The sequence below is a fragment of the Archocentrus centrarchus genome, chromosome 24 (genome assembly GCF_007364275.1).
Source record: "Archocentrus centrarchus isolate MPI-CPG fArcCen1 chromosome 24, fArcCen1, whole genome shotgun sequence".
NCBI classification, from domain to species: Eukaryota; Metazoa; Chordata; class Actinopteri; order Cichliformes; family Cichlidae; genus Archocentrus; species Archocentrus centrarchus.
This window is the reverse complement of record NC_044369.1, coordinates 22278640-22304192: the sequence shown is the minus strand read 5'-3', so window position 1 is coordinate 22304192 and position 25553 is coordinate 22278640. Positions and strand designations below refer to the sequence as shown.

Sequence of the window (25553 nt, the reverse complement as noted above, 5' to 3'; positions counted from 1 at the left end):
TTTGGCAGGAGCAGAGACAGTGATAAGAAAGAAGACGAAATGTTGTAGAGGACCAAACCCATTCATGGGATATTATATTGGCAAATAGAGGAAATGACCAATATCAGATCCCACAAGTATTTGGAAAAGACTAGCCTGAAATGCAGTACAGGCTGTGATCATTGCAGCACAACAATAGCCTAGAACCAGATCCACAGTCAAACAAACTAAGATGCAGCCTGTGCAAAGGTAGCCCTGACAGTCCACAAAGAAACCAGATGTAAATTGCAAGTTTTGAAAAGGGTTGAGCACAACAAGGCTGAGACTCTTTGGGGACTTGAAGTTCCAAGCTGACTAGCAGCATTTGTTATCAAACCAGACACAGTGGTGGGTGAAAAACTGGCCCCTAGAGCTGAAGCTACTCTGGAAGCTGATGAGAATAGCTTGGAAGTCCCAAAACATCCCCCCAGAATGGAGTCGAGCACTGATGATTTTCATCAAAAGAACAAAATTCCTGTAATATTGACCTGTTCTGAGGCATTGCCCTTCTGAACGTGGAAGGGAAAGTCTTCTTTTCTCTGGTGGCCAAGCGTCTTACAACCTACCTGCTAAATAGTTAAAAAACAGAGGTGATGGTTTTTGGGAACAAATCTGTGACCCCTCTTACATGATGCTTGTTAGCCACATTAAGGCTGTAGTCAAGTCAAGCTTTTTTCACCTGAGGCAGCTGGCCAAAATAAAGCCAATTCTCCAAAGGCGAGACTTTGAAACAGTAATCCACGCCTTTGTTACCATTTGGCTGGATTACTGTAATGCACATTATATGGGGCTTAGTGGGTCTACTATTGCTCGCCTTCAACTGGTGCAGAATGCTGCTGGGTGGCTTTTAACTGGTGCCTGCAAACATGAGCACATTTCACCTGTTTTAGCTTCATTCACTGGCTGCCCGTTCATTTTAGGATCCATTTTAAAATTCTTTTATTTGCTTTTAAATCTCTAAATGGCCTTGCCCCAACTTATCTCTCTGAGCTGCTACACTCTTATACTCCCACCCGGTCACTCAGGTCGACAAACCAGTTGCTTCTGACGGTGCCTAAAACTAGGTTTAAGCTCAGAGGGGACCAGGCTTTTTCCGTGGCAGCACCAAATCTCTGGAATGATCTGCCACTGCATATTAGACAGGCCTCATCACTTGTGCACTTTAAATCACTTTTAAAAACTTACCTTTTTTCTTTGGCTTTTAAAACAAAGTAAATGCTGAGTCTGTGAGCTATGTTTTTTAAAATATTTTGTGTTCCTCCCATATATTATGTATTTCTTTGGTATTTTAATGCATTTTATTGAGTTGTTTTATGGATTTTATTGTTTTATCATACAGCACTTTGGACCCTGTGGAATATTTTTAAAGGGCTTTATAAATAAAGCTGGATTGGATTGGAACAGTTACTGTACATCGACACCAATTGCCAGAAAGCAAGCATCCCAGGGTTCCCCGGATGTGTGGAACACTCCACCATGATTTTGGGAGCAGATTCGGACAGCCAAGCATGAAAAGTAAGACCTTAACGTGGTCTGACTGGATCTGGAAAATGCCTATGGCTCCATTGCCTACCAACTAATCACCTTTGCCCTGGAATTCTTCCACGTGACATCCAGCATCCAGAATCTCATTTCAAACTACTTCAGCAACTTCATGATTTGCAACACAACAAAGGATACAGTGACAGGCTGGTACCATCTGGAGAAAGGCATCGCAATGGGTTGCTCAGTCTCTTCCATACTCTTCACAACAACCTTTGAAATCATTCTCATTGATGGGAGACAGATGGTCCAAGGGGTGAGATCACAGTCAGGGCAGCCATGCAAAGCTACATGGACACGTGACGACCTTATACCATCTGGCTCCTGAAAAGGATTGAAGAACTCCTCAGTTGGGCCAAGATGAGGATAAAACCTTTCCAGTCCCACAGTCTCTCCATATGTCAAGGTGCCAGAAATGACCACATCTCCTTCACAGTGAGTAGTGAGAAAATCCCATCACTGGCAGAACAACCCGTCTGGAGCCCAGAGATACTGTATACAGCCGTCCTGTCAGACCAACACATGGCCAGTATGGTAATGGTCCAACTCTCTGAAGGCCTGGCTAGGATTGACAAGAGTCATCTCCAAGGCAAGTTTAAAATCTGGTGCTAACAATTCACCTTGTACAGGAGGCTAATTTGGCCTCTCAAGATGTGCGAGTTTGCCACTTCTACAGTGCTGAAGATGGACTCCAAAGCCAACATTAACATCAGGAAATGGCTGGGCCTACCCCGGAGTCTTTCCAGTGTTGGCCTGTTTGGGAGGAATGCACTGCAGCTGCCATTGAAGTCAATCCTCCTGGGCTTCAGACAGCAGAAGGAGAGGCTCGTCTTCGAGCTGAGGGACTCATCAGATCTATCTGTGCAGAACACCAAGGCACCAGTTCAAAGAGGTCATAAGTGGACTGTGGAGCTTTCAGTCGACCAGGCCATCAGTAGACTGAAGCATCGAGAGATTGTTGGCAGGACTCCGGGAGTCCGGGAGAACTAGTTTGGGGTGGGCGACAGCTCCAAAGTCATCGTCCAAGGCCAGAGGAAAGGAGAGGAAGGAGCTAGTGATCTCCGAAGTAGTAAGGACTGAGGAGGCGCAATATAAGATCAAAGCCCTCAGCCAACGACAGCAAGGAGGCTGGACAACCTGGGAAGGAGTAATTAGCAGAAACATATGTTGGGCTGACATGTGGAAGATTCCCCAAGCTAGGCTGAGCTTCCTCATAAGGTCCACCTATGACACTGCAAAGTCCCAGCAACCTCTGCTTGTGGTATGGCTCAGAGGAAAGATGCCAACTCTGCAACTCTCTCCAAGCCTGCAGCACATCTTGTCAAGCTACAAAACAGCACTGGCCCAGGGGTGATACAGGCAAATGATTGAGTCTTGGAATCAACCAGTGAGCACCCATCACCAGCACCAAGGCAGCTGATCTATTTCATCAGAGAAGGAGGCGGGGCCCATAACATCACGCAACCAAAGAAATCAGCCCCGACAGGAAGCTGTGAGTGGAACCTGAGAGTGGATCTCGACGTAAATCCCAACTTAAATCACCACTACCAACCTATGACCGGACGTGATTCTCTGGTCTGCCATGGCCCGGGCAGTGATCATGGCAGAGCTTACTGTTCCATGGGAAGGAGGAATGGAGGCAGCCTTTGAGAGGAAAAAAGACTGGTATCGTGACCTTATAGCCGAGTACAGAGAAAAAGGGTGGTCAGCTGTCTGCTACCTGGTTGAAGTTGACTGCAGGGATTTGTGGGAGCATCCACCCAGCGCTTCCTAAAGAGTGTGGGTGTCATTGGCCTCAAACTCAGAAAGGCTTTGAAAGATCTGGCCAATGAAGCAGAACAAGGAAACTTCTGGCTTTGGCTAAGAAGGAAAGACTAGGTGTAGGGAAAGCAAGGGTCTTAGGGTCAGCTGTAGGGGGCGGCAGGGAGATGTCCCTGCCATTGCTCCACCACCGTGAGATGTTCTGGATTAATGGAGAGAAACATCAATGAAGGGTGGCTCCCAGCTGATGACCTGCAGCTACTCCTATTGGCACTGTCAGAGGTGTGGCAAGCAACAGTGCTCTGCAGGCATTTAGTTGCCTGTGCTACCACCTGAAAAAGTGAGTACACCACTACTGCTTCCATAGGACTGTAAGTGCAGCCATGTGCTGCTAATCAAATTCATTTGATTAATTGATCATCAGGAAGTGTGAGCACCTGTATAAAAAAAGAAGCTTTGGCAATTTGTTGGTCTTGAGCATTCAGTTGTGTGTTAACACAATGACCACACAATGCTCAGAGAAATTGTAAAACCCCCAACAGGTACAGACACGGCAGCACGGCTTAGGTTTGCAAAGTTACACCTGACCAAACCACAAGACTTCTGGAGCAATGTCCTTTGTACAGACAAGACCAAATAATGCACATCAGCATGTTTGGCAAAAACAGCATATCAGCAGAAAAACCTCAATGAACTGAAATGACATTGTGAAGCAGAGTGGGCCAAAATTCCTCCATAATGACGTGAGCGACTGATTAAGTCATACAGAAAATGGTTAGTTCCAGTTATTGCAGCTAAACGTGCTTCTAGAAGCTACTGATGACATATGACATAGAAATCTGGCCAAATTTATTAACCCTCCTAAAAACTGACTACCCAGGGTTGAGACCAGGAAGCAGAGTTGCAGTCTTACACGCCTCTCTGCAGCTTCTCTCCTCCTGCTATCCCCCCAAAACCCCATCCCCATGGAGTCGGTGCCTGCTCCCAGACCACCAAACACCAAAGCTAAAATCAGCAAAAAGCTATTTAAGCATAAAAATTCAAAAACAATAAATAATACAGCTTCATCAACTGCACCAAAAAATAAAACAATTAAATGTGGATTGTTAAACATTAGGTCTCTCTCTTCCAAGTCCCTATTAGTAAATGATTTAATAATTGATCAACATATTGATTTATTCTGCCTTACAGAAACCTGGTTACAGCAGGATGAATATGTTAGTTTAAATGAATCAACACCTCCGAGTCACAGTAACTGTCAGAATGCTCGAAGCACAGGTCGAGGAGGAGGATTAGCTGCAATCTTCAATTCCAGCTTATTAATTAATCAAAGACCCAGACAAAGTTTTCATTCTTTTGAAAGCCTGACTCTTAGTCTTGTCCATCCTAATTGGGAAAATCAAAAACCTGTTTTATTTATTATTATCTATCGTCCACCTGGTCCCTACTCAGAGTTTCTGTCTGATTTCTCAGACTTTTTATCTGATTTAGTGCTCAGTTCAGATAAAATAATTATAGTGGGTGATTTTAACATCCATGTAGATGCTGAGAATGACAGCCTCAACACTGCATTTAATCTATTGTTAGATTCAATTGGCTTCTCTCAAAATGTAAAGGAGCCCACCCACCACTTTAATCATACTCTGGATCTTGTCCTAACATATGGCATAGAAACTGAAGACCTAACAGTATTCCCTGAAAGCCCCCTCCTGTCTGATCATTTCTTAGTAACATTTACATTTACTTTAATGGATTACACAGCAGTGGGGAATAAGTTTTATTACAGTAGAAGTCTTTCTGAAAGTGCTGTAACTAAGTTTAAGGATCTAATTCCTTCATTGTTATGCTCTTCAGTGCCATGTGCCAACACAGTGCAGAGCAGCTACCTAAACTCTGCTCCCAGTGAGGTCGATTATCTCGTCAATAGTTTTACATCCTCACTGCGTATAACTTTGGATACTGTGGCTCCTCTGAAAAGGAAAGCTTCAAATCAGAAGTGCCTGACTCCGTGGTATAATTCACAAACGCACAGCTTAAAGCAGATAACCCGAAAGCTGGAGAGGGAATGGCGTCTCACTAAATTAGAAGATGCTCATTTAGCCTGGAAAAAGAGTTTGTTGCTCTATAAAAAAGCCCTCCGTAAAGCTAGGACATCTTACTATTCATCATTAATTGAAGAAAATAAGAACAATCCCAGGTTTCTTTTCAGCACTGTAGCCAGGCTGACAAAGAGTCAGAGCTCTGTAGAGCCGAGTATTCCTTTCACGTTAACTAGTAGTGACTTCATGGATTTCTTTACAAATAAAATTTTAGACATTCGAGAAAAAATTATTTATAACCATCTCAAAGATTATTCTTCATGTTCGGCTGCTTTCAGCACTGCTGGTATTTGTTTAGACTCTTTTGCTCCAGTTGATCTTTCAGAGTTAACTTCAATAGTTACTTCCTCCAAACCAGCAACATGTTTGTTAGATCCCATTCCTACTAGACTGTTCAAAGAAGTCTTTCCAATTATTGATGCTTCAATCTTAAAAATGATCAATCAGTCTTTATTAGTTGGCTATGTACCACAGACCTTCAAGGTGGCTGTAATTAAACCTCTGCTTAAAAAGCCATCACTTGACCCAGTTGTCTTAGCTAATAATAGGCCAATCTCCAACCTTCCTTTTCTCTCAAAGATTCTTGAAAGAGTAGTTGTAAAACAGCTAACTGATCATCTGCAGAGGAACGGTTTATTTGAAGAGTTTCAGTCAGGTTTCAGAATTCATCACAGTACAGAAACAGCATTAGTGAAGGTTACAACTGATCTTCTTAGAGCCTCTGACAGTGGACTCATCTCTGTTCTTGTCCTGTTGGACCTCAGTGCAGCTTTTGATACTGTTGACCATAACATTTTATTACAGAGATTAGAGCTTGCTATAGGTATTAAAGGTACTGCACTGCAGTGGTTTCAATCATATTTATCTCATAGACTCCAATTTGTTCATGTAAATGGGGAGTCTTCTTCACACACTAAGGTTAATTATGGAGTTCCACAGGGTTCTGTGCTAGGACCAATTTTATTTACATTATACATGCTTCCCTTAGGCAGTATTATTAGAAAGCACTGCATCAATTTTCATTGTTATGCAGATGATACTCAGCTTTACCTATCAATGAAGCCAGATGACAAACATCAACTAGTTAAACTGCAGGAATGTCTTAAAGATATTAAGGCCTGGATGACCTCTAATTTCCTGCTTCTAAATTCAGATAAAACTGAAATTCTTGTTCTCGGCCCCACAAATCTTAGAAACATGGTGTCTAACCAGATACTTACTCTGGATGGCATTACTTTGGCCTCCAGTAACACTGTGAGAAATCTTGGAGTCATTTTTGACCAGGATATGTCCTTCAATGCACATATTAAACAAATATGTAGGACCGCTTTTTTGCATTTGCGCAATATTTCTAAAATTAGAAACATCCTTTCTCAGAGTGATGCTGAAAAGCTCATTCATGCATTTATTACTTCTAGGCTGGATTATTGTAATTCATTATTATCAGGCTGTCCTAAAAGCTTCCTGAAAAGCCTTCAGCTGATCCAAAATGCTGCAGCTAGAGTACTGACAGGGACTAGAAAGAGAGAGCATATTTCTCCCATATTGGCTTCTCCTCATTGGCTCCCTGTTAAATCTAGAATAGAATTTAAAATTCTTCTCCTCACATACAAGGTCTTGAATAATCAGGCACCATCTTATCTCAAAGACCTCATAGTACCATATCACCCCAACAGAGCACTTCGCTCAGACTGCTGGCTTACTTGTGGTTCCTAGGATACTTAAGAGTAGAATGGGAGGCAGAGCCTTCAGCTTTCAGGCGCCTCTTCTGTGGAACCAGCTTCCAGCTTGGATTCGGGAGACAGACACCCTCTCTATTTTTAAGATTAGGCTTAAAACTTTCCTTTATGATAAAGCTTATAGTTAGGGCTGGATCAGGTGACCCTGAACCATCCCTTAGTTATGCTGCTATAGGCCTAGTCTGCTGGGGGGTTCACATAATGCACTGTTTCTCATTCACCTTATTTACTTTGTTTATACTCCACTCTGCATTTAATCATTAATTGATATTAATCTCTGGCTCTCTTCCACAGCATGTCTTTCTCTCCCCTCAGCCCAACCGGTCGCGGCAGATGACTGCCCCTCCCTGAGCCTGGTTCTGCTGGAGGTTTCTTCCTGTTAAAAGGGAGTTTTTCCTTTCCACTGTCGCCAAGTGCTGCTCATAGGGGGTCGTTTTGACTGTTGGGTTTTCTCTGTATTATTGTAGGGTCTTTACCCACAATACAAAGCGCCTTGAGGCGACAGTTTGTTGTGATTTGGCGCTATATAAATAAAATTGAATTGAATTGAATTGAATTGAATTGAATATGTGGCTGTGTGGTAGGCGGGATGCGTCCCCGCATTCAGGACTCTGGCAGACCATAAACTTAAAACTCAGCTTTATTGTTGTTAAACACAGAAAATAAACTAAAACATATGCAGAGCAGGGCGGGCACAAAACTGGAAACACGGAGCTGAGAGACACACAAACGTGAGGAATGACACAACAAAGAATTGAGGAAAACTGATGGCTTAAATATACACATGAGGTAATCAGAGAGAGAGGACGGAGCTGGGGAAAACAAGACACAGGTGAACAGAATCTAATGAAATAAGGGGAAGCAAAACTGACTATAACACACACAAGATGCAAGACTAGCAAAATAAAACAGGAAGTAACAAAACACAGAATCACCAACAGAGATGAAAACTTGACAAGGCACAGGGAACACAAGGGAAGCTTGAGAACTGAAAAAAAAGGAATAAAAAGAAAGTAAACAATAGCCAAGAACAGAACCCTGATAACTAAAGGAGGCCTGATAATCTCAGTGCCAAACACAGGCAGAAACCCAAACAACAAAGATATCAAGAACAAAGAACTCAACACAAAAGCATTGGCACTATAATGAGAAACGAGAAAACTGAAGACTGACACAAACAACAAAACTAGCTAGTAACCCGGATGCCAAAATACAAAATAAATATCAGTCCAAAAGTGCAAAGCACAAAATGTTGGGTCAAGAACCCACGATCATGACAACTGAATCATAGGGTGAACTTGGTTTTTCACAGACTCCATAGAAACCTGTGAAAACTTTCTTTTTCACTTAATTGTCAATCCCAGCTGACAGTAACATCAGAAAGAAGGAAGGAAGAGTGCAGACTGAGAAACCGCTGAGATACCATATTGTTCAAAATAATTAAGGGAACACTTGAGCACAAGAATCAAGTTTACCTTTGATTTTTGCTGTGATTTTGAAAAAGGGTTGATGATTTTGGTTCCCGCTGGCCTCCTGTTACTCCATTTTGCTCTCTCACTTGAATATATGTGATTTAACTGTTCCACATGGGCCACTGTTGCATGCACCTGCTGCGAGTATACTGTTAATTAACATTTTTCACACCGCTGGCTTCTAATTTGTTTCTATCTTGGGACCGGTAAATGACCATCGTATTGCCACGGACGCACGGAGGCGCTAGATCACTTAAAGCATCGATCCTGTCCCTGCATTGACTTGTACAATTTGATATCAGACGTGTAACTCATTCAGATGCTCGCTCCTTCTCCACCTCTCTCTCTCTCTCTCTCTCTCTCTCTCGCTCACTCTCTCACTCTCTCTCTGCCCCCCCTCCTCTTTCTCTCGCTTCATCTGTTCTCGTCTTCAGCTGCATGTCGCTCAGTCAGTCAGTCAGTCAGTGAGTGAGTGGCCCTGGTCCGCTACGTCTGCGTCCGCCTCCGCAGCTCTCCAAAGCCGAGACGCGCCACCGCCGCCGTCATTGCGGGCATGACATACTGGCATCAGTAGTGGGCTTTCCATCAGCCTGCTTTTAAGCAGATTACAAAGGAGAGGAAGAGACACAAGAGTAGAGGAGAGTGAAGTGACTCATTCCACCCCAGCTTGTGCATTGAGAAGAGTAGATGAGCCAATGGCTGGGGCACAGCCGGGAGTTCATGCGCTGCAGCTCAAGCCAGTGTCCGTGCCCGAGAGCCTAAGAAAGGGCAACAAATTTATGAAATGGGATGATGTAAGTAGTGGCCAGATAGGCCAGTGGTGAATCTTTTTTTCTTCTTCTCAGTTTTCACTATCAGATCATTTCTGTACGCGCTATTTGCATGCACATAGCCTATGTATTACACAGTCTATAGGCTACCCATGCAACAGTAGCCGATAGATTTAATTGTAAGTGGAATCCGCACGGACTAGAAGCTGATTTTGACTTCTTGGTTAGTGGCTGCAAGAAATGCGGCAGCTACTGTGTCTACTGACTACTGTGCTTTGTTTATATGAGCCAATTTGCAGTATTTGTATTTGTGCGCGCCGGTGAGTGCACGCGTCTGGAACTGCTTGTGTGAGAGAATGTGTGCACCCCTCATAAAATCAAACATACTAACTAATCTGCCCCCCACCCAACATGCAAATCTAACTACAACGGCTAGACAAGAGTTGCTCATTAAAAAAAATAAAAAATAAAAAAATTTTTTTGGTAGCATCTTTATTTAGTATGTCGGTCTAGCTGACCTTGATTTAATTGATTTAACTGTGCTGTTGAGGAAAATATATAATAGTAGCCTTTTAACACACACCTTGGCACATCGCTTTCCCGGGACAATAAATCAACGCTCTGTGTAATAATCCTGTGGAAAGTTCACATCTGATACTCTCTGAATTGAGTTTAAAATGGCATGAGCTTATTGTACCTAATGGTCATTTGCATATATCTTAATCTTAGCAGCGTTTATGTTCTGAAAGTGCTTTTCAGTGATATGTGTTTTCACAGCCCATGCCATTTGAATGAGCATGTCCCTCTGGTTTAATTTTGTCACAGTCGTGATTACTTATTCTGGGAAATCTGTTACTTTTATCCCCCTCAGTGAAAACGCTGAGGGGGTTTGCCCACCTGTAACTGTTTTTTTTTCTTCACAGTGGCTCAACTATTCTAATATTGTGTTGTACTTTTGAAAGACAAATCAAATCAGACATGTAGCCAGTGAGGAATTTATTAATTAACCATTCTAAGATATACTCTTTCTGAGATCATCCTCTAAAGTACATGTTCAGAATCACTGAGCTCAGGTGAGCCAAGTGCAGCACAGATGGCGTCAGTCTTACAGTGTTTTGGAAGTGTGAATGTGGCCAGTACAGATGGCAGAGAGGAAATTATGCACACTTGCAAGCCCACCACTCTGTCAATCATCAACCTTAAGCTTAAATAAGAAAGTTTCCTTAACTAGTAACTGCTAATGAGCACCCATTCCTTCAGCTCATTAGATGTGACTGTTTCCCCCCTCACAGCCATGCTGTGTACTTGTAGTATGTACATTCAGGCCTATCTCCAGAACCAAATGTTCACCAGGCCTTTCCTTGCAAAAACACACACCCTTGAACACAGACACGCTCACAGATACTTTCTCTGGTTTATTTCCCAAGCACTCTTTCCTTCCTCTTTCCTCTCTGTATCATTTCATGGAAAGAATCACAGAGGATACAGCCAGCCTGAGAGAGCAAAGCTAAAAGAGTTTCACTGGAAAAGGACTGAATTAAATAATTTTCATCTTTTTCATTGCTTTGGATGTTGGACTACACTGGAACTTCTTTCAACAAGAAATTGTACATGCAGTAAATGAAAAATTATATGTATGATCTTTAATTTATGGCTTTACTCCAGTGATGTTGTTGGGTTTTTTTTTTCTCAGCTGAAGCTACAGATATGTTTCTAACTGCTGAAATTCACTAGGGGCAAAAAAAAAAAGTGTGAAGCTTTGTTTACTGTTAAAGGATGGCACACTGTACTGCATAACCATCAGCCGGGAGTTTTGAGCAGCGGAGACTGCAGATTCCAGCACACGATGCTTGCAGGTGGTTGTAAAAGAGCAGAAAAGCAATCAGAAAACCTCTCAAAAGCCTCACAGGCCTCAGACCTCTGCAGCTTCCCTCCTGCAGACCTACGCAGACGCCTTGTATTTTTGTTGCTGCCACTTCTTGACAGCTGGCTGCTTCTGTCACTCGTGAAGTCATGAATCGTGTATTTGGGTAAAATATTGCCTCGGCGTGTTATCATTCGGCAGTTCAGATGGCACATTTAGCATTAATGACTGCTTTCTGTTGGCACACGGTGGAGGATAGGCATTCAGATTCTCCAGCACATACATCCTTCATGTTAAGGATCATTGACACCTGGGCACAGTGTAAAATTTGTGAAAGGCGATGCTGGGTCTGTGTAAACAGAGATTTTTATGAGCTCATAGTTCTATCAGCCCCTTTGGTCTGGCGTGCATTGAATGAGATATTATCAGGCTCCACGGGGGAGCAGAAAATCCCTTTAAAGTAGTAGAATTTGTCATTAGCATACGTAACAGAAATACGCTGAGCTCAAAACTCCACTCTAACACACCCCCCTCAGGCGGCAGCTAACGGTACAGACTCTTCACTAAAAATAATGGCCGTGGCTCCTGCCTGGGATCGGTTCCCTCAGGGTGTTTGTACCTTTGCAAGACAGTCACTAATCTCATCTTACTTCAGCAAAAAGCAGGCCACTCTGCTGCCTAATGTTGTCCCATTAATGACAAATCCTTTAAATAGTTCAATGACAATAAACAACATGGGCGAGTGCTATTCTGGCGGTAGTCACTCTGAAGTTAAATCCACAAAGCTTTAAGTACTTTTTGTCTCTGCCTTAATGTGAAAACCCATGAGGAAATCTTTGCTAAGAGTCCATAATGGCTTAATGTGTTTGCAGTGGTGGCCATGGAGAGTTAGGACATTAAGAAAGAAGCTGGTGAAAATGACTGCTCTCACATCATTCTCAGACATGACAGACAATCCATCAATTGCCGCATCTTATCCGCCGAATGACTTCTTGACTTGGTTTACTGGAAATATAAATGGCTTGCTAAAAATCCTTTGATGTAGCTCGCTATCACTTTTTGAATTTTTCTAAGGAGAGAGAGATATTTATCTGTGAAAAGTAAATTGGAGAAATTGGACTGTGGATTGTAAGCTGAGCAAAGATCAAGAGATATAAGCCAGATTTGGTCTGAGATGCTCTATCTAAGAACCGCAGACATGAGGCTTTTCCCCTTCCCCTTAGGCTATAAACAGTGTGTGCATGCTGCATGCATTCAGTGGTATGAGGCGCATCTTTTGTCATTCAATCAAGCTTGCAAAGATTGTGCAATCATGTGAACAGAACCAAAACGATTCCTCTTGAGTCTCTAATAGATTTCATGGGAATGGTGGGTTGCCATAGCAAATGTCACTGTAGCGAATGCCTCTGATGCCTAGCCATTTCCAAAAGTGAATGAGCCACTCATTTACTTTCTGCTCACTTCTCTTCTTTCCCTTTTTCCTTCTGTTCCTCCTGTATTTTCAGTGTTGGCCTATATTGGATAAACCATGATTGTCACATTTAGACAGTATGAAATGACTCATATTGGCTAAATACATTATAGCACAGGCTCCTTTGCTGTCCAGCCCTCTCCCAGTATCCTCCACTGCAAGTCGCGTAAGGTCGCACCCAAATAAGACGAGTGTGTAGCAGATGCAGCCCATTAGCTCTGTCTCCAAATGCTCTGATAGGGACATCATTAGGAGCCTCATGAAGACACTTTGAAGATTTTCTTGCTCTGTGCAGCAAATGCGGTCCTCATCGCTCTGATCTTGCAGCCATGGCTGATTGAAGAGGACAATATGCTACTGTTCAGCTGATCCACAGCCACTGTGGACACAGGAAAAAGGCAAAGGCTCTTTCTTTCTTTTTATAGAAGCATCCAATAATATCTGGTGTTGCCATGTATGCCTCAGGGTCAAACTGTGTGTGTTTGTGTGTGTGTGTGTGTGTGTGTGTGTGTGTCAGAGAGAGAGAGACTTGGAGCAGTCTGTACGCAACTGTGGGAAAGCATTTGTCCATTACAAGAGGGGAAAATGGAAACATCAACTCCAAATCAACTTGCAGTTCATGATTGCAGTCATTGCAAATACACACATACACACACACACACACACACACACACACACACACACACACACACTCACACACCCCAGGCTACTCGGTCATTTGTGGTGATGCCAGGTCATGGTGTGGAAAGTACCCTAAAAGGAATGGCTTGGGTGCGTGTTTACAACATAAACAGCACTTCTGATGTCATTTCAGATTCTGGTATGTAAGTGGATAAAACAAACTATGCTTTGATCATGAAAATGAATTTATCAGTTTACTCAGGCAGTCATTCAACATAACCTTTGTTAGAACTCAGACAGTGATGTGCAGATGTAAGCAGACACTGACTCCAGCTGTCTTTTTTTCTTTACGGCAGGATTCTACCACTGTGACCCCGGTGACTCTGACAGTTGACCCCAAAGGTTACTTCCTGTATTGGACTGACCAGAGCAAGGTGAGGCACCACAGCAGGGAGACCAAATGGTTTGGTTTCTGAATTTCATTTGAAGATGAAATGTTAAATCTGCACAGTGCTTTGAGGTATACGATACAAGGCCTACCTGGCCTGTCTGTACATATCTGACTGTTTATGACAGGCAGATATAACTTACTCTTTTCCCAGAATATTTTCACAGAGCCTTTTTTGTCTGACTCCTCAGTTTTAAGCGCAGCGGCGCTGTCAAGCTGAAAGCTATTATGATGCCCACAGGGTCCAACTTTTCCACACTTTTCACTCATCATCTACGCAGGTGTCAGTGCAGTGCATTACGAGAGATCAGGTGTTTAGTTGCCCGCTGCTCATTTGCATAAATTTGAAGTTTAGGCAAGTTTATGCAGATCAGCAGCATCCAGCATTGGCTCGACACCTCTGGAACCCCCCCCCCCCCCCCCCCCCCCCCCCGGGGGGAGGGGAAACTGTTGAGGATCTAAAATAAAGACAGATTCACCTTCTTGCCTCGTATGCTTTCAAAAACATTTCGCTGATAGAAAGTTAGCAAATGAGCCCCAGTGGCAGTTTCAGAGAGCAAACAGAACACGACACTGTGACCTATCAACCTTGCAATGCTGGAAAGTGGCTCGACACCTCTGTGGACACTAACTGTTAGTGAGCAGAGAAGGATGGAAAAACCCAGTCTAAGTATAAGAATCTCTGGTGTCGTTCATGTTGTAAAATCTAGATGACTGGCAAAAGTCTAAACTGCCTACGTCTCTACTGTCGCACTTTGGTTGGCATGAATCTGAGCACAATTCACAAAAAGAGAGAATTGACTGAGTGTGCGTCTGAGGAAACAATCTAAAATGGATATTGCATTTTACAAACTGCATAAGGTATAATCTCTTCTCATGGTGCTCGTCAGCATTCAGAGAAGGGATCTCTACATATTTTGAATTATGTTGTATTGAGTACTGACAGTGCTTCAGGCTTGAAAACCTGCTATATTACCACTTCAAAGGTAGTTAAAAAGACAGTCGTTTGAAAATATTGACCTTTTCATTTACTACTGCCATTACACAATCCAGTACTTATTACCATAGCAGCACCACTAGAATTAGTGGCAGCCACATTTGGCATTCCTTTTGTAATTATCACGGTACACCTAGGATTATTAGCGAGAGATCACACGCTCTCCAGGAGGCATTTACGCACTCAGAAATCATCTCCTTAGCTGACAGGTCTGGAGCAGAGCAGGATTAGGCTCATAATCTTAGATTGTCTTTTTCCAACATCGTCATGATTTATCTTGTTTGTTGTTGCTCTTCCTGACACGTTTCAGTTTGATTTTTGAGAGTACAAGTGTCTTCCAGTTAGCTTCCAATGAAAAAGGAATTGAGGTTCTTCATCCCTCTTCTGACTTGAACTATTAAAAGAACTTTCCTAAAAAGGAGACAGAAATCTAAACTGGTGCACCTGCACCGCTGCACCTGACACCTGTGAGAATATTGTGGAGTGGATTGTGTTTTACTTACATGCTAGTAATGGCAAAACATTTCATAATAACCAGGAACAAAGTAGGGAAATTTGAGATAGTCAACGCTATCACGTTCAGCGATCTTATCAAGCACTTCCTCTCAGTTTAACCTTGAGAGCATGTGCAGAATCTGCTGAGGCTTTAACAGTCTGGTCTGTTTGTTTGAACATACAGCTGCTGTGCACGGGGACTTGGAGGACTTGACCACAAGCACGAGATTTCCCCTCTGTACACATACCTCTGAACACAAACACGCACATGCACACGTCATTCATGATTGTACCTTTTCTGCTGTTATGCAACAGAGAAAGGATGCCACTATGCCAGCCTACTGTAAATGAATCCAAAATAAGTGGAAAAAGAGATCATGTTCTACAGTTCTACTGCAGTTTTACTAAACGATCAATGAGGAACAGGGGGCCAGAAAGGAAAGAGGACCACTTTTGATGTCTGTTGCATTTGTGTGTGTGTGTGCGCACGTGCACGCATGTTAAAAGTGGGAATCTGTGGTCAGAGATAACAAGCACTGAGCAAGATTCTCCACTAAAAGAACTGAGAGAAGCTCGTTGACATCAGTTCATCATTGTTTCCTGTGCCTCTGTTGTAAGGCAAGGATTTTGACTGATGAGGTGTGTGTGTGTGTGTGTGTGTGTGTGTGTGTGTGTGTGTGTGTGTGTGTGTGTGTGTGTGTGTGTGTGTGTGTGCGTGTGTGTGTGTGTGTGTGTGTGTGTGTGTTTATGTGTGTGGGTGTCTGCTCTGTCTCCCAGCATTGAGAACAGTCCTGCCACATGCATAATAACTCATATTGATACCAAGTGCAGCCCAGACAAAACTCTATTAGGGCATAAAGAAAGGCACCCGTGGTATTCCTGTGTGCCCCTGTGAAGGCAGAAGTGCGCCTGCTCGTGTTTATAAAGATACCTTGGTGGTGTTGCTAACATTTATTCACAGTCGTATTGCACATCTGTTGAACAGACCAATTTAAACGAGCTACGATGCTCTGCCTGCTTGTTATGTGTGTGTGTGTGTGTTTGTGAGAGACTCTGTCTGATGGCCTGCAGAGTAAAAGCATTCCTCAGATTCTTCAGAAGCACAACAGAACTGTACTCAGTGTGCCTACTGTCTTTCAACACACATTGCCAGTGCCAGTTACAGTTAACTGCTGCTTTCTTCTGTTACAATATTTACTTAAGACCTTTAGCCAAGACTGACCTAATGCTATAGGAGATAAAATTTAGAATATTCAGTTAATATATCAATAATACATTTTATTTATAATGTAAGTGGACAGGAGGTTAACTTGAGTCACACTTTTTCTTTAAAATAGACCTATAGCTATTTTGAATCAACTTTGGCTCCCTTTAATTATCTTAGACCTCAGTCACACAGGCCTTGAGATCGGTCAACAACCCCCTGGCAACCTCCGGGGGGGGGGTCACCCACCATTGTGCCAAATATGTGTATTCCCAGACCAGTTGGTGAGCAGTTGCTGGCTGTCTCTAGGTGCAATCAGTTGCAAAGAGGGTGCTGCACCAAATACCTCCGTGAGATTGATTTGGTTCCCCATAGTTTGCATGGAAGATGCTGACTTGTCGGCAAACACTCACTACTTCTCCCCGACTGGTAGATAAACCTGAAAAAGTGCGACACAAACTGGAAATGGAGACTGTTCGGCTTCAAAGTAAAAGGTAGGCTTCACCGCTCTAACCAACACATTTCAAAAGGCACAACTTTTATTTTGAAGGCAAATGGTCTCCACGGCAACCAAAGCAATCACCTCAGGTTTTAGGTGCAGCGCAGTGACAGCCAGCCGCTGCTTGTCACGCGTTCCGAGAATACGCATCTTTCCCGAGCAGCCTGTAGCTTCCAGGGGGTCGCCAACTGCGTGACTGCAGACTTGATGTCCCAGTCTTATATTCTTTTACAGGTGAAGATCGTAGACACGGTGGCCTTAGAGACACTGAAAACTAAATGCAGGCAAATATACAGAACATTCTGCATACTTCTATGTTTCCTGTTTTTGCCACTTGACTTGAACCCTTTTCCTTATCATCTTCATATGTTTAACACTCATACTTTGCACTTGAAATGTCAGCATTTTGATTCCCAGTACATCCCCCTACCTGAACAAAATGATTAAGCATAAAGGAAGCAACCATTAGCATGCAGGAAGGTAAAGGTGTCTTTGATAGTGACAGCTTAACCTTTGCTGCTCTTTCAAATTTGCTTCTTTAGGCACTAAAAAAGCTTACTTTAGACACACTAGAGACTTGATATTTACTTCTGACTGTGCCGTTAATCCCAGAGTTTGTCTTTTCCACAGAGTGATCATTTCTTTTGTCAGAGTTGGATCCAAAAGTGGAATTCAGCCGCGTTTTAAGGTCAAGAAGGCAAAGTTTAGTTTTGATGTCAGGGTCAGATGTGTTTAGGTGTGATGTTCTTTGCCTCCTCTTTCTGGCTAACCTTTGAGTTGATGACTCAAGGCTCCAGGATTCTGCTGGTTTCATCTTTACGCCTTTGTTGTAGTCATAGTAACTTGTGCTGACAGTGTACACTCAGCTTCAACTTCTGTGGAAGAAATGTTAGAAGAAACTCTTACTGGTTCTTGATATGGTCTGTCGGGGAAACGGAGGTGGCGGCAGCTCAGGATATGAGCTAATATATCTTGTATCCAATGATAAGCTGAATGTGATTTTTTTTTTTCTTGGCTTCACTTCCTCATGTAGTGGACACTTGCCAAAATAAGAGTTTGAACAATGCTTCTCTTGTTGAGGATAGTTAATAAAGCCTGTTGTAGTTTCTTCCCCCTCTGGGGATAGAAACAGGTGCACACTGTATCCAGTGTGATGTGAGCTGCATCTCCATTTCTGCACGCTGCTATATTTTTAAACAGGGCGCTGCTATGTAAACTACAGCAGTCATAACTTTCCCATGTTTGTATGTGTTTGCTTGAGAGTCCATTTGGCTGGATTTTTACGTTTCTCTATGCAGTCTCGTTCACCTCCAAAGAGCCCCTGTTTCGAGCACACGCGCAAACATAAAAATCACAGATGGAACGAGAGATTTCAGTAACAATAATGGTGACAAAGATGACATCATATTCTCAGTGATAGGGATGGCATGCATGATAGCATAAGTATGAATAACATTGGTTGTAAAATGAAACCCATCATCCCGATGTAAATTAATAACTTTCAGTTACCTTATGTCACCATAGCCCCATCCTACATTAGACATATATTAACAGCAGTATCATAAATATTGGAGCGACTTCATTGAGTCACTGTTCACCAGAAAAGCTCAGTTACTGTTCAAAAGTTGGCGTCATTCCTCTAGTGCTTAATTTAGAAAATGTGCTTTATTCGGTGAAAACTATGCCACACTTAGGAATGAAGCTTTTCTTTCTTGGAAAAGGTATTTCCTCAGGCGCAAGGGGGAAACACACCCTTACCTTTATAAGCATGTGCACACACACACACACACACACACACACACACACACACACATGAATAGGTGCTTTTTTTTAGCACATTGGAAATAATTTTTACTCTTGTTGGTTTGGCTTGTTTTAAGGGGAGGAGCCCTGCAGCACGTAGAGCTGGACTGACTCATTCAAATTAACAGGCCTTTGCTTTAGTTGCCATGCGACAGCACACACCTTAGAAATGTCACAGTCCCTTTCGGCCCCCGCTCATATTCTGAAGAATGTTGCTGCTTTGAAACTGATATAATTATTTCCGTGCGTGCGCGCACGTGTGTGTGTGTGTATGTGGTCCAGGCGTTACTCACATTGTGAGGACCTAAAAATGTTTACAGAGTCAGATTATGGAATCCTTGAAATGAAAATCGTCCTCATAGAGTTTTATGGTTAAAACGTGTTTTAAGGTTAGATGGTTAGTCTTAGGTTAAGGTAATAGTTATCTTTAAGGTTAAAGTAAACCTCCAGTAAATGGATGCAAGTCGATACAATGTCCTCTAAAGTCATGGATACATGGCTCGGTGTGTCTGTGTGCGCACACGCTCACATTCTCGTGTGCTCTCCTGAGCAGGCTGTGGTTATAAAAAAAAAAAAAAAAAGGTTAAACACTTTCTCTCGGGAGGTTTATGTTTCAGCAGTGTGCCAATTTCAGGACATTCACTGGACAAGCACTCAGCATATGGCATTGAATGATGTTCAAAGGTGAAAAGCAGTTCAACTCGGGCCAAAACCAGACTCACACAGTTGTCAGCTGGAATGTGTGGGGCATTTCTGAATGAGCCTGGAACCGACCTAATCCAGAAGAACAACAAGGCCCTTTGGCTTTGTATTTCTGGAAGCACTTGATGCACAAATATGAAATGCACACACAGTTCCCTCTCCTCCCTCAAAGCAGACTTTACGCATCTGTTTCCCCCAACACAGCAATTTTTGGTGATTACAGAGGCTGCTGCTCCTCCACCTCCGTCAGCACTATGGGAGTGAGGAACGAGGCATAAATCTGCAGCCAATCTACTGAAAGTGAATTGTGACCCCTGCCAAGTTATAGCTTGGCACACAGGGGACCTATTTCATCTGCACCTGTAGTCAAAGAAAGAGACAGAGTGGAAAAGAGAAGTGATAAGATGGTGACGATCACGAACCACACACCCTCTTTGTTAGCTGTGGTGTGATATCAGTTCTTTTAATGGACCTAATCAGTGCCTTTGGTGACATAAATCAGGCTGACACTTCCGTTTTTTAAGAGAATGCTAATGTAGAATCGCGATGTTATTGTTAAAAATCCTCAACTGACCAAAACATGTTGCTTAATATTAATGAAATCACAACACTGTTTCTCAATTTAATGATATTATTGCAACCCTGTGTTAAGCATGCCAAAATTTTAAAGGCATAATTTGTAAAGTTGATTTTCGGTCATCAGAAAGATTATGAGATTCTGTGTTTGACCTCTCAGCTCAGCGGGACCTTTTCAAGAAATCCCACTATCAGTCTGCAAGGGAAAGCTGTGATGGGGTTTTCACCATTTGGACTTTGTGTCACTGTGGACTGTATGTGTACTGCAGTCACATAAAATGGCATTTGGCTTTTGTCTTGGCGTGTCTGCCTTTTCAGATGTTGGCTTGCATTTAATTTATGTGTAGCATTTAAGACACACGACACATGCATTTAATATAAGTGAGACGTGAGAAGGTTACCATAGTCACCATCACAAGTAATGGGTATGACTACTTTTTTTTTTACATTGCATGCTGTCAGGTTGATATGTGATTGCCAAATTTAGCACTGCTGATTGCAACTGTGACCGATTCAGGTTCAGATTCATTTATGCTCAAATAAACTTTTCATGCTACATGGAATTTTTTATTGTGCATCTTCAAACCAAGCAGCAACCTCCAGGGGTGAGAAATTAAGACAACTTGAACATGCCAAAAACTGCAGTTACCTCAAATGGCTGGCTCTGAGTCACTCTGCTCAGACTCCCATGTTAAAGTGCTTCACAGTAGAGAGGAACATGTTTACTGCCTGGTACAAAAAAAGCTTTGATCTCTATTAAGGTTTCTCACACTACATCATGGGAACATTAGTTCAGAGTTGTCCACCATACTGAATGTGATAAAGCAAAAAGTGTTTTCCCCGACTCGTTGGCAGGTAGTTCCTGGAGGTTGCTAGCTCTTCCTGGGTGAAATTGGATGCAAAGAAGGTGCTGGACCAAAAACCTCCCTGTGGTTGCTTTGGTTATTGGCAGATTGCCAAGGTTATCCAACCCAGAATGATGGTTTGCCTTCAAAGTAAAAGTTGTGCCTCAGCACTACAGCCAACGAGGTACAACTTTTACTTTGAAGATAAATGGTCTCCACTTCCAATTTGTGTCACACTTTTCACAGTCCCCACTGCAGCAGTATGCTAGCAACTAAAGCAATCACAAGGAGGTTTTTGCCACCTCTTTGTGATTACATATTTTTTTAGCAACAGGTGGTTTCCAGGGGGTCACTGACCAGTCTGTAGTCCCGTGTGACTGGGGCTTTTGGAATCATTTTGCAAGCAACTCCCATCAACCTACCGCAACCACCTGCAACCGGTCGGGGAATATTCATTTTATCTTTACGACTGGTGTTTGTCAGATGGTTGCAGACCAGTCTTTAGGCCTGTGAGACTGGGGCCTTATTCACTTGATTCTACACTGTCACCAAGATTATCCAAAGTAGCAGACAAGTTAACTTCTCATGGCTAGTGGTCATGTGTCTGCAAAACCTCAGGAGCTATTTCTAAAAAACTAACAACAACAAAAACTAACAACAACTACTAACTACTACTAACTACTAACAACGATCGTTAACAGGGAAATTATAAATAGTATATCAAATCATGTTGACCTCACACAATATTTGTTACCGATGTACAGAAGTATAGGTTCTCCTTCAGTTCCTCTGCTGACTTATTTTTTCATGACTGCTGAGGCAAATTTTTCCACAAAATTACTCAGATAAGGCGTTGAGAGAGTGCTTTACAGAAAACGCAAAGGGTGAAACTCTGGCTGGAGCATACAGCAAAATGTCAGGATGCAGTTATTGATATTACACAGTAAGTTTTTTGTGTTCTTTGTTCCAGGTTAAAACTGCTGTTATTGAAGTGTTATGACAATTAAACCAGTCACTCAATGCCATGATATTTGGGAACAGCAAATGCTCCTAAAACAAAATGTAAATCTAGGATAGTTTTTATTAGGTGTCCCAGACAGCAGCTTGGCTTGAAACACCCACCCTAATGCAAGAGAATGTAAACTGTCAATCTGACTGGTTAGCAGCGGCAGAACTGTAATTTTGGAGAAACAGTGGCCTGGATGCTGGCACTTGGAACTTGGCAATGCAGAATGGGTAGCTCTTTAGCAGAGCCGAGACTCTGGAGCAGGAAAAAAAAGAAAGGTGTTAAACGAAGACAAGCATTGCCAAACTATTAAGGATTAGCAGTTCCTGGGTGACTTCAGAAGGCTTTGTTTGTGCTTGACTTATTCCTGTTCCTCTCTTTGAATTCTGATTAGAACTTTTTCTCCACTGCACAGCGCTGGTTTGGTAAACAATGCATGCTCAAGCAGGCCGGCACACACACACACACACACACACACACACACACACACACACACACACACACACTAAAAAAAGGAAAGAACAAGTGGGACATTGTTGTGTTCACTTCCTCTCCTGAACAACTAGAGTTTGCCCATAAAACTTGGAGGCACAGATCCGGAGAGAAGACTTTTAGCTATTTTAGAGGCTTTTGTCCTTGTGTCTGATTAAAGGCTCTCCTGGTGCCAAATCTGTTCAGTGTGAATCTCAGAGCTTTGGCTGAGTCTGCTGGGTAACGGAAACAGAAAGGCGTCTTAGCAGCTGTGACTGGGCCTTTCAGAAGAGGAGTTAAGACCCTGCGGTAAAGTGATAATATGGCTTGTAACTAATGATCATACCGCAGCAACTGAATGGTAACAGTCTAGGCCCATAGTGAGTATTAACATCAAGGGTTAATGATAGGAATACTTTAGATTGTAGTGACATCATTACCATGAATGATTATGTTTTGTGAAGAAGAAAAGGTGTTGTCTCTTTTGCCTGAGCAGTTTTCCTTTTCCTTCCCTTTTCCTTCTGTAAGGACTCCTTCAGCACAGTGATCCACACCTCTGAGCAACATGTTGACTTTGATTGCTCAGGCTGGTGTTTAAAGGATAACGCTGGCATAATTTTAGCATTCTGTCACTGTTATTAGTTTGGATCAAGACTCAACCTGAGTTTTTTTTTTTTTTTTTTTGCCACAGTCAGAAGCTGTTGTTGTTTGTCCCAAACCTATTTTGTGTCTCCAACAAGGTGCCAGATACATAAAACCCTGCATACAGGAGTAAAACTTTTTGTACACAAAAAGGCAGGAATGTGAACCAGAGGCATTATTTTCATTAGACTCATAAAGCCATGCATGGTCAACACTGTCTTATTTCATAATTTGCATAGATTACAAGATGTGGCAGTTAAGGTGACAGCAAAAAAAACCCAAACAAACCCAGAACCGCAACTCCAGCAAATGTGAATCTGAGACACTCGTCAGAAAAGTCTGGGTAGAGATCTGTTTTATTTGGTGATCTGGATTCTGCAATTATGAACGGAACAAACACGACTGAACACAAAAAATAATGGAGGCTGGGACCCTGGCAGCAGTAACGGAAACCGCCCCCCCCCAAAAAAAAAACTAAGAAAAAACTAACAACAGGAGGCAATACAGCACATCAGTTCACACAAGGGCAGGAAATCGTTAAAAATGGCTGCTATATATTTTTAGCACATAGAGTTATGGAAAATAATAAGAGGTGGCCGCTATAAAAATTTAGTACACATTCAATTATGTATGCACATTCTTTCTTTATGTGTGGGAAAAGTCACACACCTTTGTTTTTGTGTGCGCACATTGGTTCCAACAGTGAGCAGAAACTGTTTCCTTAACACAGACTTGTGCTCATACACAAGTTTTACCTCATATTATTTTATTCTCAAGTGCCTCTGACCTCATCATTTGTGTGTCTTTGCCTTTCTCTTTGCATTTTGGTGAGAAACTCTTCTGTAAATATAAAATGTTTTTAATTGTAGCAGTATGATTTAATTCGTAAAACCTTGGCAGCCTGTAAACTGGCATTTTTTACTGTCAGTTCACTATTCTTATATTCTGCATACTGACATATTAACATTAGAGCACACATTAGAGCAGTTCATTAGAGTAAGTCAGTCACAGGTGGCGTAATGAGATTATAACAAAAGAGATTATATTGTTATTGGACTAAGTGTTTGTGTAGCGATGGATAACATTTTATAGTGGCCTAATCGAAGGCAGTCTGACTGCCTGTTTAAAATATGACAGCAGAGTGAAGTGGATGATTAAGCTTTTCATTGTCTCATGGGTCCAGGTATTTATAACATTTATGCTGGCCTATTTCTGCACTACTTATTCAAAACTGATCTCTCTTGTGCCGAGTCCTCTCATCTGGCTCAGTTCACACTGCAGGGAGAGATCGCGTGCTAAGCATTTGCACGGTGGCGGTGTAGCCACAGAAGTCGAAGAGCAGAAAGAGGGAATGAAGAAAGGGAGCTGAGTGAAGTTTACTCAAATAATTACCCTGCCTTTCTCTTTAGCTGTCTTGATCCGTTCACTTGGAACACTGTCAGAAAAAGCTCTGTTATTTCAAGCATAAAACGCCCCCAAAAATCTAAGGATGCTAAAGAAAAGGGTTTAACGAAATTTTGATGCAGAGCGGCGAGATGGATGGTTAAGAGTGATGCTGGTAAATTGGCTTTGTTGCTGCTCAGTCGGCTCCAGTCAGCTAAAAAGTCTGCTTCTCTGTTAAACTTTGTTTCTGTCACTCTGTTTCTGCCCCTATCATTACCGTGTTTAGACATGCTCTTCTGTCTTATATTGCTTTTGCTGCCCTAAATTAAAATGTGGCACTTTGAGGGAAATATAAATTGACAGCTTTCCACTATTTAAAACTTTGCCTTTGCTAACACAGATTGCTTTTTCTGATACCTTTCTGTGCCTGGGGAATAAAACTCAAATATTTATATATTACATATAAGTTACATTATCTTTTAGCACAGGCAGCAAACAAACTGAGCCAAATGTGAACTTTGAACATTTGAACCAGGCAGGAGCTTTTGCAGGAGTTGTCACTTTGACGCAGCCATGATTTGAATAGATTGAAATGTGCAACGGAGGCCAGGCTGCTGTTGCAGCTGTCAGTTAGATATTTGCATAGCTGAGACAGAACTGAGCTGTTGGTTGCTGAATCAGTCAGTGTCAGCTTGTTTATGCTTATTTATTTATTTATTTTTTTTCATGAACACCAGCCTGGCTGTGCAAGCCTACAGGACCAGTAAAGTCTCCGTGTCAGAAAAATTACTGTCCCCTTTATTTATCCTTGTTTCGCTGCCTCATATTAAGGCAGGTGATTATTCACAGAGTGTAATTATGCACAGTGTATAATTTTAATCAGTCTTATTATTTGTGTTTTATTTTGTATTCTTGTTATTTTTTTATTGTTCCGACATGTCTTCTGACTACGTCTAAATGCGTATGAAAAATATAACGTAGGCACCGTCTGAATGGCTTCACTCAAAGGGCAGGGGAACGAAGAAAAACTGTATGCATGTTGTTGCAATCAGTTATCTACTGAAAAAATGATGAAAGTGTAGGTGTACGAAGGATGCTAAGACATATTTCAAGAGACAGGCGCAT

The 25553-nt window shown here is 42.3% G+C and overlaps 1 protein-coding gene across 2 annotated transcripts in view; it reads left to right on the top strand.

The window, feature by feature from the left end:
* Nucleotides 1–9030: 9030 nt before the first annotated feature.
* plcb1l (phospholipase C beta 1-like) overlaps nucleotides 9031–25553 on the top strand; it is a 122053-nt gene continuing 105530 nt past the window's right edge. For both annotated transcript variants that reach the window (XR_004019187.1, XM_030721590.1), the window contains exons 1-2: nucleotides 9031–9425; nucleotides 13714–13791. Coding sequence is in view for 1 of the 2 variants with exons in the window: in XM_030721590.1 (XP_030577450.1) it covers nucleotides 9327–9425; nucleotides 13714–13791 (177 nt within the window). In the remaining variant the exon portion in view is untranslated. The remainder of the gene's footprint in view (nucleotides 9426–13713; nucleotides 13792–25553) is intronic.